The sequence below is a fragment of the Triturus cristatus genome, chromosome 1_2 (genome assembly GCF_964204655.1).
Source record: "Triturus cristatus chromosome 1_2, aTriCri1.1, whole genome shotgun sequence".
In the NCBI taxonomy this organism is placed as follows: domain Eukaryota; kingdom Metazoa; phylum Chordata; class Amphibia; order Caudata; family Salamandridae; genus Triturus; species Triturus cristatus.
This window is the reverse complement of record NC_140580.1, coordinates 40255080-40274919: the sequence shown is the minus strand read 5'-3', so window position 1 is coordinate 40274919 and position 19840 is coordinate 40255080. Positions and strand designations below refer to the sequence as shown.

Sequence of the window (19840 nt, the reverse complement as noted above, 5' to 3'; positions counted from 1 at the left end):
GCCGGCTTCAAAATGAATATGAGCAAGTCAGTGGCGTTAGACGTGTCCCTGGCTGCGGACACCAGGAGGGACCTTCAGCGACTCTTCCCCAGGCAGTGGTCCTCGTCCACGGTGCCATACCTGGGGATTCTGCTGGCGCCCACATTGCCGGAGATGGTAACGGCCAATTATGCCTCCCTCAGCAGGAAGATCAAGGAGGAGCTTGGCCGCTGGAGCAAGGGCCTACTGTCCTGGTTGGGGCGAATCGCGGCGGTTAAGATGACGGTGTTGCCCCAGATACTGTATCTTTTCCGGGCCCTCCCTCTCCAGCCCCCGGTGGGCTGGATACAACAAATGCAGGCTGACATCTCCCGCTTTGTGTGGCAGGGCCGCAAGCCACGAATGAAGAGGGTCCTCTCCACGCTTGCTCCGGAGGGTCTCGGTATTCCGGACCTCCGTAAGTACTTTCAGGCGGCACAGCTGCGTTATCTGGTGGAGTGGAGCAGGTGGGAGTCCGACAAACACTGGCTCTTTCAAGACCAGGCAGTGGCGGGCCGCACCTTACAAGAGGTTCCATTCTTGCGCCGCGCGCATCGCCCCCCTAACCTTTACGCTTCTTTCGTTACGCGGGTCCCCCTGCGGGTGTGGGATGCAGTCTGTGAGGCTCGGGGCCTCACCACCTTCCCTTCGCCGTTCACACCCATAGTGGGCAACCCGGACTTTTCCCCAGGGATGGAGCCGGGAGTTTTATCCCATTGGGTGCAGGCGGGCTGCAGGGCGCTCTTCCAGGTCTATGGCCCGGAGGGAGTGATTCCTTTTCAGCAACTCCGCCAGGAGTTCGGCCTGACGGAGCTGGACAGATTGCGCTACATGCAGGTTCGGCATTGGGCCCTCCAGCCCCAAGTGCGTGACACCGCTGCTCGTCAAATTACACCGTATGAGAGGTGGCTGGCCACACGGACCTCCGACGCTAAGCTAATTACCGATCTGTATAAGTACCTACAACCCCCGCCGTTTCACTATTACAACCCGGGGAGGGAGCGCTGGCACAGGGAATTGGGTAGGACACTCAGCCACAAGGAATGGGACAAAATTGCGTATCGGGCGCGGCACTCTGCGTACCACACGGGCCTTACGGAGACCTTTACCAAGGTGTCCACTTATTGGTACTACACCCCGGAGAGACTGTATGAAATGCATAAACACACTGACAAGGGGTGCTGGCGGGGCTGCGGGCAGGAGGGTACCCTCTCACACATTCTTTGGGATTGCCCCGTGCTGACCGCTTACTGGAAGGAAGTTTTGGACGAGGTGGATAAGCACTTTGGGATAGAGCTGCCGCGCTTCCCGGCGTATGTCCTGCTGGGCCTCCCCAATGACCTAATGTACCCACTGAAGTCCCGCAGGGGCAGGCAGATCGCGATTGCGCTGGGGTCTGCGGTCCAGAACATCCTTATCCACTGGCGCACCACCACTGTCCCCTCCATCACGGGCTGGTTGCATAGGCTTTGGCATGTGCTGGGAATGGAGAAGCCGTCGCTTACGGTGGCGGGGGAGATAGACCAATTTGAAGAGCTGTGGCAACCCTTTCTAGCGCTGCTGTCCACCGAATTCCGGGAGCTCACCTGCCCGAGGTATCTTAGGCTTCTCAGGTTGACGCCGCCGGTGATCCCGGCGGACTAGATCACATGTGAGACGGGGCCCTCGGGGGGGGGGGGGGGGGGGGGGGTGCGGGGCTTTTTGGTGAGGACTAATCTGGAGCGGGACCATAGGACGGGGGGGTGGGATATTGTTTTTTCTTTCTTCCTTTCCTTACTTGGGGGATGGGGGATTGTGCCTCGTTGAGTTGATGCTGGCTTTCATTGCTCAGATTTGGGGTGTTGGATATGCACGCAGGGATTCCACAGATTGCATTTCTAGCCTTCCATTTATTGTGCTTTTCCCCTGGCCCATTGAGCTATCCATCGCCAACCCTCTTGAGTTGACCCCTTTTTCTTTGATTGTATTATATGTACCCTAACCTCCTATCCCCCTCCCCCATGGTTTGTTTTGTTTCAATAAAAACGTTTTAAACATAAAATTGTGTGCCTATTGCAACAACTTGTAAATATCTACAAAAGCCAATTCCATATTGCAAAAGTATTTACCTAAAGCATCTCATTCTGAGAAAGTATATTTTAATACCTATTGTTGGTTCTAAAATAAAACTATATTTTTTTACAAAAACCATTGGCCTAGAGTTCAGTTCTTGAGTGTGTGAGACCATTTGCTGACTGAGCGTGTACAACAAATGCTTTACACTGTCCTCTGATACTGCCTTACTGCTCGACCAAGCTACAACTTTAGAGAGTAAGGTTATATCTAACTTTAGCCTCTGTCAAACCTCTGGGGACTGTGGACTCTGTACCTATTTGGGAACAGTATAAACAGAGCCACTTTCTCACAAGCGCTTCTTCAGGGCATAATAATATGAATACCAAATCTTGAAGGCAATACCCAGAATGTCATTAGGTTATAGTTCTGAGTCCCCTCCTTCCTCACTACTGATCTCATGTGAAAAAGACCCGAACATTATCGGTCATGTGCTAATTTACAAACAGAAGGGTTACTGATTTAGTGGGTGGTAGTCTGCACAGGGCCACTTCTCAGCAGCATAGCCTAAATATATGTATTCAACTTATTTTTTCCAAATAAAAATAAATCCTGCAGTTTGCCAAGAATAAGCAATAAGAACTAGTTCAAACCTGGCTCAACGAGATTAACTTGGACAGTTTCAAACCAAAAGTTTCACCCAATGCCAAGTCTCTCTTAATCACTGGGCACAGATTCCACCTTCCAGGAACACATTGCCAAGAATACTATGACAGCAGTTTACCAGCTCTCTACAGAAGAAACTTAAACCATCTCTTCACGAAAGCGACTTAGGAAATGCAGTACAAGCCCATTTACACTTGCAGCAGAATGGTAGCAAAACCCTGATAGAGGGCCTCTCATACTAAAAACACCTCCCCCTCTGCAGCAGCACACCGCATCAAGAAGCTGAAGAAATATGGCAACATCACGAGCACCCTGATGGAACTCCACTGGCTGCCATTGCTAGCCCACACCATCCTCAAAACCAACTACATCATCAACAAAGCTATTACCATTACCATCTCTACATATATGGCAGGCAAGCTTAGCATCTTCGGTGGCTCTTGGGCCATTCGCAGTCAGGACATCATTAGATTGGACATAAATAATAAGTGCAAGAAAGAAAGCAACTGGTCTTTTCCATATGTGCATGGAGGATCTGGAAGCACATCCCGTTATCCATAAGAACTACAACAACCCTTCTTCAATTTTTGAAAAACTTGAAGACTAACGTCTTTGAAGAAGACAGCATCACAATGCAGCTACAGTGTCTTGGTTTTAAACCTTGTATAGCAGTGCTTCTCAAACTTTACAGAACCACAATCTGGTTTCTCTGACTAGTTATCATTCATCCATCACCAAGTAAACTGTGTTGATTTGTTTTGATCCCATTAATTTTTTTTGTTTCCTTATTTACATTTGTTTTGCGTTATACAAAAAATGGCATCTTACAGTCTCTTTTCAACCCGTGCCCCAAAAAGATAGTCACATAATTAATTTTACTTTCTTTGACTGCAAGGAGGAGTTTGTAAACACAAATTCCCATTTTAAAAAACAACAAGCAGCAAGAAGGCAGAGTACATAACTTGGCATTTGACCAAATGCAACACAAATACAAAATTTAAAAGGCATCTTTATCTATTGCTTGGACTTTCTCAACCCACCAACTATCGGTTCGTCACGACCCGAGTTTGGGAAATACTGCAGTACAGTGCTCTGCTGCCTTTCCGCGAGGTTCAAACTATAGAAATTCAAAATGCATCTCATATTGAGAACAGCAAGTTGTTGTATATTCACCACGAAATAAGCTCTCTTGAAGTTTGCAGGAAACAGAACTGTGAAACATGTGAACAAGGGAAAAAATAATGAAAATACAAAGAGGACAAGGTTTCTCAACCAAAGCACTATTCAGTCAATCAGCTTTATTCGGAAAAATAAAAAACGTTACATTAAAAGCATAATATTTCAGATCAGAATACAAACAAAAACTATTTGCCCAATACTAATAGCACAGACAAAATATTTAAAAACAGGTCATATCACAACCAAAACACTAAGCAATATAACCGAGGGCAAACGGTGGTCCATAATTAGTTATGTTTTTATTGGCCCCAACCACCACTTGGCTAGTTACTAAAAAAAACAAGGCCTCTCTTACCTCCTACGTGGCCAACCTTCCCTACCCAATATCGCAGAGCTCGGTTTCAGCGTTTCATTCTTATTTCTTGACACTTGCTCACATTACTATCAGTAAACTCGGTCATTTAAACTTCTCCTTTGGGTTTTCCCGCTACCTATTCGGCTTTCTCCACCTTATCTCCCTATGCACACTTCTCCAACAGTAAATGCAGCACCACCGAAAACTGCACTTTGACAAACCAAACAAGCATTGGCAAAGCCAACAGCTAACGCCTTTGCTGAGCAGGATGGTTAAAAGTAAAAAAAAAAAAGGTTACATTTTATTTTTATTTTTTTTTAAAAGCTCTGACGCAGCAAGATGCGGCCGCATCACAGCACTTTTTAGGTCTCACCTAGACAGCGCTTGCGTTGTCTCTTCAAGACATGTTGTATATACTTTGTAGGCTTACAGCCTGCAAATTGCTATTCATTTGTTTCTTCAAGTCCTTTAAAAAGCCTTGCTTCCAAGTGGTTAATCTTTCCTAGTAGTCCCTCCTTTTCGTGGGTTGTTCCCTACCACGAAGCACCGCCCCATTACTTGTAGCCTTACATTTGTCCCATTTTAGCAACTGCTTTAGGAACTTCTTGTCTAAATGCACTTCACACTAACGCTAGTGTTTTAATCTCGCTCCAAGCTTTTCTGTAAACAGGGCTGTAATTCAGAGATCAGACGCCGTTTCCTTGCGGGCACTTGATCTTTCTCTGACTTCAAGGTGAGAGATCCCATCTTCCCACCCTCTCACTCATAACTGCTTGCCTTCTCCTTCCTTGTTATATAAATAAGCAAATGGCTTCATTTTCTTGTCTTACCAACTCCCTCTCGCATAATGGTAGAAGCGGTTTCAACTAAAAAGTGTTCATGTCTGCAGCTGCCGACCAGAAGCTTCACGTCAGCTGTAAAATGAGGTGTTAGCACCTAAGGCCACAGAAGGGTGGTCTGGGATGGAAGAACATTAGAATGTACAGGGGGCGTGTCATTGAAGCCTCTTTTGGAAGCGCTCATCAGGAGCATCATGACCCGACCCCACAGCCTTTGTACAGCTTTACTGGCTCTTCCCGGTGCCGTGGCCCGGGCCAGGAGCAGTGTAAGATATAACGTATCCTAGTGAGTGTGGGGAGGACTCCCCCCACAATACCTAGAGCATGCTGTGAAGGAGGCGTGAGGGCTGTAAAGTTAACTTCACGCCCTGCAAGACCAGCACACTCCATGCTGCCTGAGTGGCGACCATATTGAAACACCTGATATTGGGAAAGGCGACAAGCATAGAGGGTGATTTGGAAATCATTTCTAATAAGGTGCATTGCTAGTGGATTTATTAATTTAGAGGTATATTGAGGAAAAATATTGAAATAAAGTACAGAGGCATGACCGAACTACTTTTCAAAAAAAACATTCACACTGAGAAGAGGCTTCTCAGGCTCTGAGCCCAGGCTTGGATGCTCTGCAACAGAGAGCAACCATATCTGGCTTCTTTTCAGGCTTATGGTCATCTTTCCCGGCGTTAAAAAAAATACATGCATCATCAGTGCTTTTGCCATTCTAGGTGCAGATCTGGAGGAGCTTATTGATGGCACTGTGAGAACCCTCAATACCCAGCATTCTATTAATATTAATCATATTCACCACATTTGAGTGAAATTTTTCCAACTGATGCTGTGGCGCACTGTTCAAAATCATTGGCAAAGCCAGTAGGTCCCTAAGGCGATACCTATTGGCTGTGCCAATGCTTGTTTTTCTAATGACTGGTGGGCAACATGGACAAGGAGATAATGGGCAAAACTGACAACTAGAAGCAACTTCTGATGAAGTTAGAAGCAACACATGACAGGAGTGGGAGGGTTAGAAGCAACATGGACAACAGGGGTGGGGGGGTAGGGAAATTTAAAAGAAACACAGACAATGGGTCACCCCGAAGAAAGGCATGGCACAATTCTCTCACTCAGCATGTAGCAGCATGGCATCAGCACTCAAACTTTCACCCCTCCAACCCCACAGGTACAGAACGGGCAGGAGCTATGCAAACATCAGCTACGCGCAACATCTACAACAGTGCAAGCAAGTAGCAGTTGGAGCTTCCATCAAACAAGCGCAGCATGTTCAACACTGTAGGCTGCAATCACATGAGGAAATGGGCAAATGTCTGTCAGTTACATACACTATATGTGCACAGGCAGAGAGTGCATACTTCTCTCAAAGACAGACGAGTCAGCAGGGTAACACAACAAAGAGTAGCAGTGCAAGCGTAGTTCACACACCTGATACAGTGCGAGCAGCAACATAAACAAGCATTTACAATGCAATGGTCTCGGCCTTGGTAAAGTTAGAGCTATTGGCATTGCTCATGACATTATTTTTGTTTATGTTTTTAAAACATTTAAAGAAACGTAATTGTTATTTACAATGTCAATAGCTTAATCACTCACAAATGCGAGACCTTTTGCATTTGCACTCACAGAGCCACACACACACAGCCACCCACACACAGAGCCACTCACATAAAGCAAGCCACACACAAATAGAGCCACCCACAGAGCCACCTACACACACAGTTACCCACACACAGACAGAGCCACCACGCATAGAGCCACACACACAGAGCCACATACACAGAGCCACATACACAGAGCCACATACACAGCCACACACACACACACAGTGGCTTCCACTAACCTTCCAGCACCTGTGACGAGATTAGCAATAAATCAGCATTTAACAGTGTTTAAGGCACGAGAAACGAAGGAGTTAAATGCCAACATCAGAAGGAAATAAAAAGAGAACTTTGCCACTAAAGATAAAGCGTGCAGGAGCTGCTGAGGGTGCTGCGTAGGATGGACAGTGGAAATGTACACCACCAGCAGGCACTGGCTGCACGCTTCGATGGGGACTGTAGGGGGAGTGGCTGTTTACCTTCTCAAAACTCTCACGGCTTCCCAGAGGACTCCTCTAGGGGCGTCTTACTAGTAGTGCATCACTCCTTGTCTCTTCCCGCCCTCTCTTCCTTTCCATGGCGTGACAGGCATTCTCACACGGAAACTGCAAGCCATCTTCGCTTTTCACCTCCTTACACAAGACACCCATCTCCTTAGCGCTCACACATCAACAAACCGCCCCTCCTCTAACCACAGCGCTTCACATATTGCTAACAATGCCTGGCCCCAAGCCACAGCATAGCCCGCCTCCTCTACTATTACACCCACACTGCGAGCTCCACCCCCTGCGAATACATCACAAGCCATTGCCCACCCACATCTCTAAATATTACTGGCACTGACAGCCCTTTTAATAGTTGTAAATTACTAATTTATATGCAGACCTTTGTGAGTGACGCCCATAAAAGACAATTAGGACATCAAGCGCACAGGGACTGGAAATGGCATCAATCCAAATTCGGGTAGGGATGGGTTGTTTTTCGTTTTTTTTGTCTACGGAATGTAATGCAAGCACAAAATAGGCTGTAAATAAAGGAATTGAAAGTTGTCCAGGGTTTGCAACATTTCTAAAACCCTTGTGTAAGGTCACTACAGGGCTTTTTATCAGCACGGACACCATTTTCCAACCCACTGCTCGCCACACACCAGAACTCAGTTGCCACATGACAATATTGTTTCGAAAAAAAATCTGGTGAAAGGTTCCCCTGATGACATGAACCACCTGGCACCCTTAACCATGTGACCAACGGTTTATGAGAAAACCGAGCTGAATCTTTTTATGATGAACACAATCCGGGTAGGAGGTAATTTAGCCTAGATAACTGGTGGCTGCAAGCTACGCGTAGTCAAAATAGTCACGAGGTCGTCATTATCCGGAAGCACGCGTCGCTCCTCACTGCCGCCTCCAAGGGCTCTCTGGACTTCCATGTCCGTGGATGCAATCGGGGTCCACCTGTGATGCTAACAGCTGCACAACAAACAGAATGAAGGTATGCACACCTGATAGTACCCGAATACCCACCCCGACCCCCAGCAGGTTCTGAACATGACATCTGGCAGGTATGTGCGAAGCTGGCTCCCTGGCACTCGCCTACACAAAGGGAGGGTTTCCGTCTGTACACATTGTGCGAAGCGGCGCCTCCCGCTGATGGGCCATTAACACTGATTCATGGCAGCAGCTGGGGGAACGGAAACACCAACGGGACGTGCACAAGTGTGACGCGAAAACACATTTTCACATTCAAACTTTTTAGGACAGGGGGAGGAGACCAGAGCAGCAGCCGGACACAGGAGCACTGAGGGAGCCGAGAGCAGGGGAGAGGTCGCCATGAACACCGCCGCCTTTCTCCGAGGTGAAGCAGAAATGCCTCGGAGAAACGCAGTGGCGTTTTCGGATTCGGGGGCGTGTTTTTCTTTTCTCTCCTCTTGCCATTGGCTGGAGGAGTTAATCAGAAAAGTTGAAAAAAACACGCCCCCGAATCCGAAAAGGACGGGGCCTGTTCGGAGTGACGAAGCTCTTCTCCAATGGCTGGCCAGCATTCAAGAGGCCAGCCAATGGAGAAGAGGGGAGAAGAGGGGCGGGTGCAAGCCCCTCTTCTCCAAAACATTAAATCTCCGACTTCCGGTTCTGCCTTTCGGCAGACCGGACGGTCCTCGACCTAAAAACGTCCCTCTCACACAGAATATATACCATAACGGTAGAAGCAGGTTAAGTTCCTCAAACAGCAAGCAGCATTGCAATTTTTTTTCAAAAGTATCATTCACTAGTAAACAACACGTAGGAAAGTTGAAGTCTGTAAATGTGGATTTATTTTAAGCTAAGAGAAAAGAGCACAGGCAGAGCAGTAAACCTACTGACAGCTGTCAGCCACTTCAAATCCTAACATTCCATTTGTTGCCTTAAGCACAAAGTAAATACAGCATGGTCAGCAGTCGGGCACTCCTTTACGCCACATAAAGGTACAGCAAAGGTAATAGGAGCAAGCTTCCCTCAACTACATATATTTCTGATACAGCACAACTAAAAGCTGGTAAAGATTCACTTGCACACAGAACAGAGACATCAAATGGAGCAGAGCAAGCTTTTCTTCCACACAACAGATACAGCACAGCCTGCACCGCAAGCTTCCCTAGCGTCCAAGGACAATGCCAGCATCCACCATAAATACAACTGATAGCGCACAGACAGCAGAGGCACAGGCCTTCCTCTGAAGCAGCAGAGATACAACTTTGACACTGCAAGCCTCCCTCCTACAAAGAACAGGCGCAGGAGTAAAAAGTGCATGTTTCCCACAAATATACCATGCACGCCATGGGACTCGGAACAAGCTTCCTTCTCCCTGAAAATGGATACAACTGACCTCCCACACAAGCAGAACAAATATAACAGCACATGCTTCCTTAAACACTGAGCATGTACAGCACAGACAGCAGCACTGGAAGCTTCTCTCATACAGATCAGGTACAGCAAAGCAATACTATAGGTTTCATTCAGATACCAAACATGTTGTACAGGGCAAACTGTGGCAGTGCAATTTTCACTCACATTTGTTTTTATTTTGCAGTATTCTCTAGGGCGAACATGGAGGTCAGAAGATACAAGAGCAATCTTTGCTTGCATACTTAACAGCACATCATATCAGCAGTGCAAGTTTCCTTTAAACACACGCAGCAGTGGAAGCTATGTACGCATGCACACACAAGAGATACAATACAGGAAATAGTACTGCATTTTCCTCATGTAGAAATAAAGTTGGGACAGTAGCCATGCAAGTTTTTTTTCACAAGGCGGTCCCAGGATGCTTGTTTCAGATCCAGGGAAGACCTGGCTTGGCAGTTCGGGCTGGACTGTCCCCATGAGGAACAGGTTAAGACTAACTTGCATATGGCTGGGTCTGAACTGGGGTGGCGAAGTGAGCTTAAGAACAATGATGGATTCAACCCAGATCTAATAGTGACTGGGGGTAAGTGTCTGAAAAGTTTCAGCGCTCTGTCCATCATCATCTTGTGTTTGCTTTGGGATAGCATAGGCAACACTGCAACGGTCCCTTGTACACAAAACATGTACACCAAAAGCATCAGCTGTGTAGGCTACTGGAGCACACCAGACAGGCTGAGTACATACAGCAGCAGTGCATTTTTATTTGAATGCGTAACATGTACAAGATAGCCATGTTGCACACAACAGCAGGGCATGCTTCCTTCCCACATAAGGCAGATACTGCACAGTTATCAGCATTACAAAATGCTTTGCAATTTGGCAGGTAGTAGCAGTGCATTTTCATTTTTAACAAGTATGGCAGCAAAGTACAAGTAGCTACAGTACAAGTAGAAGCAGTACAAGCTTTCCTCATGGACATGCAATGCAAGCTTCCTTCACAAAAGGGACAAAACGCACAAGTAGTAGCAGTGTAAGCTTAGAAATAAGAAGCAGTGCGCACTTCCTTCACACACAGGATAAATACAACACAGGTAAAATAGCAGGACAAGTTGCTTTCCCACTTTGACTGGTAGTGGGAGTGAAAGCTACTCTCACACAGAAAGGTAGCAGCATTGCAAGCTTTATTTACACATTGGGAACATACTATAGAACACACGTAGCAGTAGTCAAAGCTTCCAGAGTACACACAGAATAGCCAAAGTACTGAAACAAGCAGTTTTATGATATTGTTTTGGGACTTGCATAAAGCACATCTGCTACTTTTGTGACATCTTACTATTTGTGGGCAGTCGTAGCTACACTTCAGTATAACAGAGTAAATTAGTATTGCATTGATAGTACACTCCGCAAATCTTGGAGCTCTTGTACCTTGTGCGGGACTCTTCTCACCTTTTGTACTCTGCATTTTGTCGCTTTATTTTCCCCAGCACGTTGTAGAGAGCACTGATCTCTGGATTGATGTGTCGATCTGCACCCCCATGCCGTCGGGGTACACCCACCACACCCCAGGCCCCTGCTGCATCGTCTTGGCACCAGCAATAACCCACTATGTGCTGGAATAGATCCACATGGATCCTGGAATGAAGCTTCACTAAGGGACACTGCTGCAGTTTGTTTGATGGGTGAGCCAAGGGGGCAGTTGCCGCTCCCTACTTACCCCCTTCCCCCCTTTAGATGTTTGGAGGGTTCTAAAGTTAAAATTCAATGAAATGGGATTATGCATCCATGGTCCCAACATATTCAAAGTTGAAAAATTAATTATTGAAGTTACAAGCCATTCCGCAGAACAGAGTTGTATGGGATTGTGAAGCTTTTAACTTGCAAATGTCCAATAACAATAACAGAGAGCAATCCCCTTTTCCTTCCAGCTAGCTTTGGCTAAACCATGGTGCCTCCAGTAGACCACAGACACGGGTTCGGACAGCTACACTGGGGCAGGATTGTGCTTGCCAGTGTTTTAAGTAGCCCTCAACATATGTCTGATCCATTATAAAGCTCTCAAACAACTACTCGCCCAACAAAACTCAGAAGAAAATTGCGAAAAAGCACAGGCAAATATACATATAGTCTCTAAAGAACTAATACATACTGAACATTTTTGTGAAGATTTGGGTGTACTATACGATAGGGCTGTGGGGTTTTATCATGCAGTACTCTCTTGGGTCCAGTTAGGCTTGTTTACTTAACCTCAACCCTGGGTAGCTGTGGCTGCAAGCACTAAGGCTGAGCAAAGGAACAATGTATAATGCATTTAACAGCACCAAACAAAGAAATATTAAAGTCACAACACACGAAAAAATGGGGACACCAATTTATAAAAATAGATATTTTAATAAATTTTTTAGAGACCTTGATTAGAAAAATCCACCAGAGAGTTCCAGAAGATTTCAAACAATATAATAACTTTGAAATACAAATAAGCATTGGTCAACAAAAACGTTTTAAACTTTTGAAAGGTTTGTAACAGGCTACTCCGGCCTGGGTTAGGTGACCAAATCTGACATGACAGAGGTCTAGGGGGCCAGAGATGAGACTTTGGACAGTTACCTGGCTACCAATGAGGTTTTAGGGCAAGATCCAAACGTTAGAGAACAACCTTCATAGAATATAATGGAGTGGTCCTGATGCTTAGGGATGCAGGCGAAAAGATGATCTGGTTGTGATGTGGTCGATTGGGGTGTCTTTGTGGTGGTTCCTCGGTCCACAGGTGAAGGGGAGTGATCTTCACCACATAGGTTGGGGTCTATCCAAGTCCTCTACGTTGCAGTAGCAAGCCAGCCAATGCTAGGCTACCGGTCAGTCTGTACCACGGTTGAAGCCACATCCTTGGGTGGGGGCTAGTGTCCCTTGGTTGTTAGGAATCTGAACTTGGATAAAAATCCTGGGCCAGGAAGGCTCAGGTGCAACCTTTGGCTATCTCAGGTCTGTCCTCTTTGGGGGCCCGGGAACTGGTAGCTGCAAAAATTCGGCAGTGGCTACCAACTTGTCAGTTTGGGCCACTTCAGCTTGTGTCGCTTGTGCTGGTTCGAGAGGGATCAGCCAACTGATCCTTGGAGTCATTGCTGTAGGCTGGGGATCAAGCCAGGAGCCACAGGCAGAGTCAAAACAGAGGGGGGAGGGCTTGTGTGTGTGTGTCTCTTGCCATTGTGCGAATGGCAAAGTCGAGCTAGCATTGTAAAACACTGCCCTTCCAGTCTGCAGTGACAGGCTGGAAGCCATTTTGTACTTTGTCACATGGGATGGCACAGATAGTAATGCAACCCTGGTGGGGACAATGCCTTAAATGCGCTGGGTAACATATACTAGGGAGGTATAAATAAGTCAGTCCTTGCCAATTGTGAGTATCCAATTCGAAATGCAATTCGTATAGGGTCAGAACACTGGCATTCAGGTCTGCTAAGCAGGCCTCAGTGCACTCACAAGTCGAAAAACCAGCACCATCAATCCAAAACTGTGGGAGTCGACACGCAATGAGGCATTTCCTTACAATTTTTATTTTTTACTTTTCTATCATTGGACCCTGGAAAACAACAAAAAACACCCACATGTAGAATCGAGGGACATTTATAAAATAGAAACACCCATTTCTATAAATAAAGCAAACTCATAATACCTGTGTAAAGCCCATTTTTAAGTTCTCTTTTTATTGATCTTCTAATACAAATGTATAAACTATGGGCCAGATGTACTTAGATAGCATTGTGCGATTCCCTAAATGCAAATCACAATGATTCGCAATTAGTAAATCGCAAAATGCAAAGTATGAAGGTATATAGTACACCTTTTGTGATTCCTAGGGGGTCGCAAACTCTAATGGGGATGGTGGCCTGCTCAAATAAGCAGCCCACCAGGTCCGTGATTGTTTTTAAATAAAGCAATCTTTTTTTTCCGTAAAGCAGCCAGTTTTCCTTAAAGGAAAACGAGATGCTATATAAAACAAACGTTTTCTTTACATTATTTAAGAGCAGTCAGTGTCCGTGGGACCACTGCCTGCTCTTACAAATGGTTTTACAAACATTCACAAAGGTGAAGGGGTCCCTTGGGGACCCCTTTCCATTTGAGAATGGGTTACCACCTACTTGCAGTAGATGGTAAAATGTGAATGTTTTGCTACCGCCAATTGCAGTCACAAAACATTCATACATACAGATGCAATTCGGTATTAGGAAATGACGCCCTAAACACGGCCCTTACTAATACCGAATCGCAAACCCATTTTGCTATTCGGTGCAGGTAACTGAATCGCAAAATTAAGTTTGCTGCATCGGAAAAGCAATTTTTGAGTTTGCAAACGGGCAGATTCTGCGAATCTGCCGATTTGCAAATGCAAAAATGCTTGATACATCTGCCCCTTTATTCCTAAAACACACTGAATATTAAAAAGGAGTTTAAAACACACAGCAATCTTGCTTTCTAGGTCCTCAATGATCAGCTGTACTGACTCATGGTCCTTTTGAAAATAAATTGTTTGCATGCAGCACAGTGGTAGCCCCCTTAGTTCATTTTGCAGTCTACTGAAATACACTATGCCTGAACCCCAGAAACCGCACTGTCAGCCTCGCACTTTGGTTTTGAAGGATGGATTGAGGATCTGAAAACACCCAATGCCAACCATTTTTCTGTGTCATGTGGGAGAAATCTATTCTCTCTGAGAAACATAAAAAAGAGAACAGTAGGGCAAATCCCTGCCTTAGAATAGGGAGGTTAAATAGGAATGATTAATAATCCACATTTGTAAAGCGCGAACAAACACCCTTAAGGGTCTCTAGGCGCTGGGGGCCGTCGGGAAGATTAAGCAAGCTATTGCCCAGAGTCACATGGTGCTAGGCTAATCTGCTGCCGGGAATCGAATCGTGATCCCCTGATTTCGGAGATAGTCGCCCTGGCCGCTGCGCCACACCTCTTCCTGGGTGAAGATTTCACACAGTCTCTGCAATTAGACTACCTAGGGAGGCTTGACACACCAGGCTTAGAGTCTGAATGTACTCTATATATGTATGAGCTGAGGCCCAAGAAGTCACTTCACAAAAGTCTAGGACTGAGCCATTTCACATTAGAGCAGCTATGGCCGCTTCACCGAAAATGATCGGTTTGCTTTTTGATTCAGATTAAATTTTGCTACAAAATATTTCTGCCTACAGTCTGCTTAGTGAAGCCAAGTCAGTGCAAATGACCGTATTAATTGGCTAATAGCAGTTGAGATTTACGCAATTCTGTTTTCTAAGTATCTTAAACGCGCTTTTTGCATCAAGGGTATGGAGAAAGCACTCAGCCCGAGATATGGCAACGGGGAAGAAGGCGAGAAGCCAGACTGAGATTTAGGTGAAAATACAAAATAATTCTGGAAAGAAAGAAATGGCAAGCCTATTTGTGTGATCCTTTTGCACTGAAGGGAACTGCTTACCCTCATAGGCCACTCGGATGGGTTCCCCATCCTTCCACCAAAACATCCCTTTCAATGATCTGAGCTGGAGATTTATAAATTGGGATGCCATGAAGCTGGTTGTTCTTACATGACAGAAATTGGGACTGACTAGGAGAAGGAGGAGGAGTAGTTCAAGATTTGTTCGCATCAGTTCCCCGTTTTCTAAGATTATAGGTCTTCCAGACAATCTTTAAGTGTCTGCTTATGAAATCTTGCATTAAAGGATTAAAAAAATGCAAATGGTCAATCAGCCAAATGTTTGGTAGTTGTTACATGACATTAACACTTGCTCTCTGTGGAGGACACTGTCTTATGAAGGAACCAGATTCTTTATTTTTAGCATTAACCAAAAAAAAGCCTATGGCTTTCATTACGAGTGGCCAAGGGCAGGGACACAGAGCAATCTTGATGCTGGACTGTTTATCTTTCCCAGTACATCCTGCTCTGGAATCAACAGGTCCAGAAACTCTGGGGTTTGCTGACCCAAGTCTTTGTGCGAAGATTCTCCCACACCCTTGCATGTTCTTTGGAGACAACATGAGGAACAGCAAACAGTCCCCTATCATCAGCTTTGCTCTACCCCAACACCTCATACCTTACTACATGCCAGAACATCTCCTGCACCTATTTACCACCTGAATGAAACAGGTAGCAAATGTGTGCCGTTTTTGGTCAGTTATTTCTACATGCAGGACTTGGACCCGGTATTCCCGGGTCCACGTGGTAACTCCCAATCCAGAGAAAATAACTTATCATCCCTTGATTTTCGGTGTGGGATACCAGTGAGAACCAGAAATGTACAGACCCAAGACTTGAAGTAGTGAGGTGGTTGTCTGCAGATTCTAAAGCACCTTGTGACTGGAGTCAGTATTAAGCAACCAGTCGCCTAGGTAAGAATAAATTAATAAGCCTTTGTGACAATGCAACATTTGCTAACATGGCCATGCCTTTGCAGAACGCTTGAGCCGATAGCAGTTGTTCTTCCCTATTCTCAGTCAAAGAAACTTTCTGTGGTGTTTTCATACAAAGATATAACAGTAGGTGCCTTGTACATATACAGAACACATGTAGGCTCCATGTTGTAGATTCCGACTTTCTCAACACATTTGTTTCCAGAATTTGACAACATTCCCCTTTAAAGCTGGAAAAGACACCTTAGTTTTGTTGATGTTTTAGAGCGAACTCTAACATATTATTTTATGCAAGAGTGTACTTTCTGTACTTGCTAGTCCAGTGCAATTTGTCTCCAAACCCTTGACAGTATGTTAGGTGATGAAAAGTGGAATTAGATTTTGCATCTATTATGCACAATATCAAGCACTTGTGTCTGTTATGATGTATTATATTCTCCTCTACCAATAACCAATGGTGGCACATTAAAGATTCGCAGTTTTGCTGAAGAAGTCTTTCATGCAACCAAAGGCTGTTCAAAATTAATAAATAAATCAGGTTCGCCTTTTGGCTTGGCTACTGCAGACCTACGGACTACGCCAAATGCTTTTTGACAACGCTGTTCATCATCATCACAATGTTGTATCTGAGTGCAATCGTCATCACAAGTGTATATTCGTCATGCCGTTACTGCAGCCCCAGAGTGATGTATAAGTGTGCAGGCACCACCACAAATGTACACTCGTACATAAGTTTTTTTTTTTTGAGGTACTGCCGGAAATGTTTTCTCAGTACCGGCACACACTGTGGAGTAGCTGTGCACTTTAGAAATCTGATTAACAGTTTCAGCTGTGGTGCCAGACCTTTAGGTGTCAATCAGTTATTGCCTAATAAACTGCTTCTGTGCCTCTGAAGAAGGATTCAGCTTGTTTTATTTACAACACTCAGATACCCTCAACATGAGGAGATACAAAAGAAATTGCATTGATCAAGACACACAAGGCTAAAACACAAAAGAAATGTCATTTTGGTGAACTGTTCATACGCTTAAGTCAACATGGGATTATGCGGAACCAAAGACACTCGTGGACAAAGACACTTAAATCGAAGTAAGTGGAAGCAAAAGACTAGAATGGAGTCACGCAAATATATTGTGAACTATAACAGGAGGCTGAAAAAGACTGCTGAGGAATAATATGGGGGAGATACCACCTTACCACAGACATGAATAAAACATTCAGAACAACCTTCAAGGGAAAAGAAACTAAGTTATGGTGCAGCAATTTTTGACACTACTAAAGTTCAGCAACTAAAAAGAGATGTGAAACGCTCAGCAACGAGAGCCTATTAGAAGTAATGAACTATAGTCAGCACTAAGGAGTATCCTTAAAAACTGGTTGATTACAGCCAATTATGTTTCAGAAGTTCCTATCGAGCAATGATACTTTTTTCCTTCCTTCATTAGGAAATCATTTAAACGCTTCAACTACTTATATTACATGACAAAAGGCTATGCCCGCACAAAAGGCAGAAACGTATCCAACATGAAAGAGCGGGGTGTGAGGTTTTGGGGGAGGGGGCAGAACGAGCTTACAATGTTGATTCAAAACAAATACTTATTGAAAAGGTTTTGAATGACAAGCAATACGAATGGAACAAACATGGAGCATGATGAAATTAAGTACTGGAGAATTATTAAAAAGCAGTCTAAAAGCAATGGAAGCTAGGAGGGAATCCAGGCAGTGCAAGAGGTGAAGCTCTGCAAGTCTATTTACAATGCATCGAGAGGGCAAGCTACAAAACCCCTGACCAATGTGCACCAAAGTTTCATTTGAGCATGCAGATCAGATCTGAGGACATGTAGTTTGGAAACCAAATTAAACCACACGTAGTTCAGAAACGGAATGAAAACTAAAACTCACTTCTTAACAACTAATGCTGCAGCCAGCTAATGACCTGCATATACCAATTACTTACATCAAAGTCAAAGTGTCAATGAAGGTCTTCCAGCTAGAACCATTTCATTGCATGGTTAGAAGCAGATAAGTAGTTGTGTGTGGAAAAGGTACAGAAACAGCAGAGCAGTGTAGATTGTAGAGGTCTTGCGTGTATAAGGAACATTTCTGATCTTAGATGGTCATTACAGGAAGCTGTACCAACTATCCACATGTGGGTCATGAATGGAAACACAAAGCGGGAAATGAAATAAAAAACCTATTTAAACTCGTATTGCTATTTGCTCTGGACAGGACACATGCAAAGAAATCAAGCTTTCCTACCTTTTCAAGCTCCTCCATGTTGCAAACCATGTGTGCACAGGTGGTGAAGATTTCCACTGCACGCGACCTTGTGCGTATCCCATACACCTGTCAGAAAAAAGCGACCAATAACTATATAGTAATTGTTCAGCACCTTCCGAATGCACAGACACAGAAAATAAATTCATACATCATTGCATTTTATTTCAACAGCATTACAGTCCTTCATAATGCAGTATTACCAAACTTCTAACCCCACAATGTTCATTTTCTGCAACTCACTATGTTCACCCTCCTGGCAACTTTTGTTTTTACAACACCTAAAAAGGTTAAAGTGCTGGCACTTCTTTATTTGGTGTTGTCACTACTGTTAGAGTGTGTAGTTGGTATAACAGAGTCACATGAACAGGGCCACTGCCAACCCAGGTCTGGAAAGGTGTCATATACGAGTGCCTGTGTGTTGCGCGCCAACAAGAAAAAACAACCATAACAACGTACCTACTCCCTCCATCCCCCTCCCTGCCAGACGGATTTAAAACAACCCGCCACCCCAACATTGCAGAGCGCTTCATACCCAATACCTGTAACAGTACTTGCGTTTCGGGGGTGAGAAGTCCAGGGATCGCTGTAGTCTAACCCCTCTTTGAAGATCATTATTCATTCGAATCCCGCCTTAGCCGCACGGCTAGTCCTACAGCCGCGGACCCTGGCCTGCCCTTCCGTCTGATGAAGACGGTCACACTAACTGGATATCATCCGGCGGCGTGTTCATTACTTCTTTATTGGCAGCCCTTGAATAAGTCCTTGAAGGTCGGCGATGTCCATTTGTGCCCCGTCCCCTTTTTTCATTCTTCAGCCTCCGACCTTTGTGCGCTGTCGTCTTCCTGCTCTCGACTGTGATCCTTTGCGTCCCCCTCCACCCCTCGCTGTTGTTAGCGTCTCTCTGACCGTCTGGATCCGTCCATTCGTCGCCACCCCTCGAGCCAGTCGTGGGCCTCTTCAGGAGTGTAAAAAAAACAAGTTTTGCCGTCCGCCACTACTCGGAACTTCGACGGAAATAGTATGGAGTAAGTAAATTCTCTGCGCCGAAGTTCCTTTTTAATCTCTAAGAAGCTCCTGCGACGTTTGGTAACCGCAGCTGTGTAGTCCGGGAAAAAGGATACCACAGAGTTTTGGATGCGACTCGGCGGGGCCACTCTTGCTGTTGGCAGTATTGCATCCCGGTCACGGAAATTAAAAATTCGGGTCTGGACGGGTCTGGGAGGTGCTCCAGGCTTAGGCTTACCGCCTGGCACCCTGTACGCCCTTTCTACTGAGAAAAAGGTGGAGAGCCCCCTTGGTTGGAGTCTTGTCTTTATAAGTTCCTAAACCTAAAGGTCCATGGCAAGGCCCCCTTCACTCTCGGGAATGCCTGTGAGTCGGACGTTATTGCGGCGAGAGCGCCCCTCCTGGTCACCCAGCTTCGCCGCCATTATTTTGTTTTCAGGCTCCAGGTGGCTAACTTTTTTAAGCAATGTGGCTGTGTCCCCGGCCAGGGTTTTCGTTACTTGTTCCACCTCCGTGACCCTTGCGTTCATTTTCTGGAAGTCAGCCCGTAGGAAGGAT

The 19840-nt window shown here is 45.3% G+C and overlaps 1 protein-coding gene across 3 annotated transcripts in view; it reads right to left on the bottom strand.

The window, feature by feature from the left end:
• Window positions 1–19840, bottom strand: part of IPO9 (importin 9) — a 595516-nt gene that overhangs the window by 451967 nt on the left and 123709 nt on the right. For all 3 annotated transcript variants that reach the window (XM_085600586.1, XM_085600577.1, XM_085600596.1), the window contains one exon: window positions 18257–18343. In XM_085600586.1, the coding sequence (XP_085456712.1) occupies window positions 18257–18343 (87 nt within the window). The remainder of the gene's footprint in view (window positions 1–18256; window positions 18344–19840) is intronic.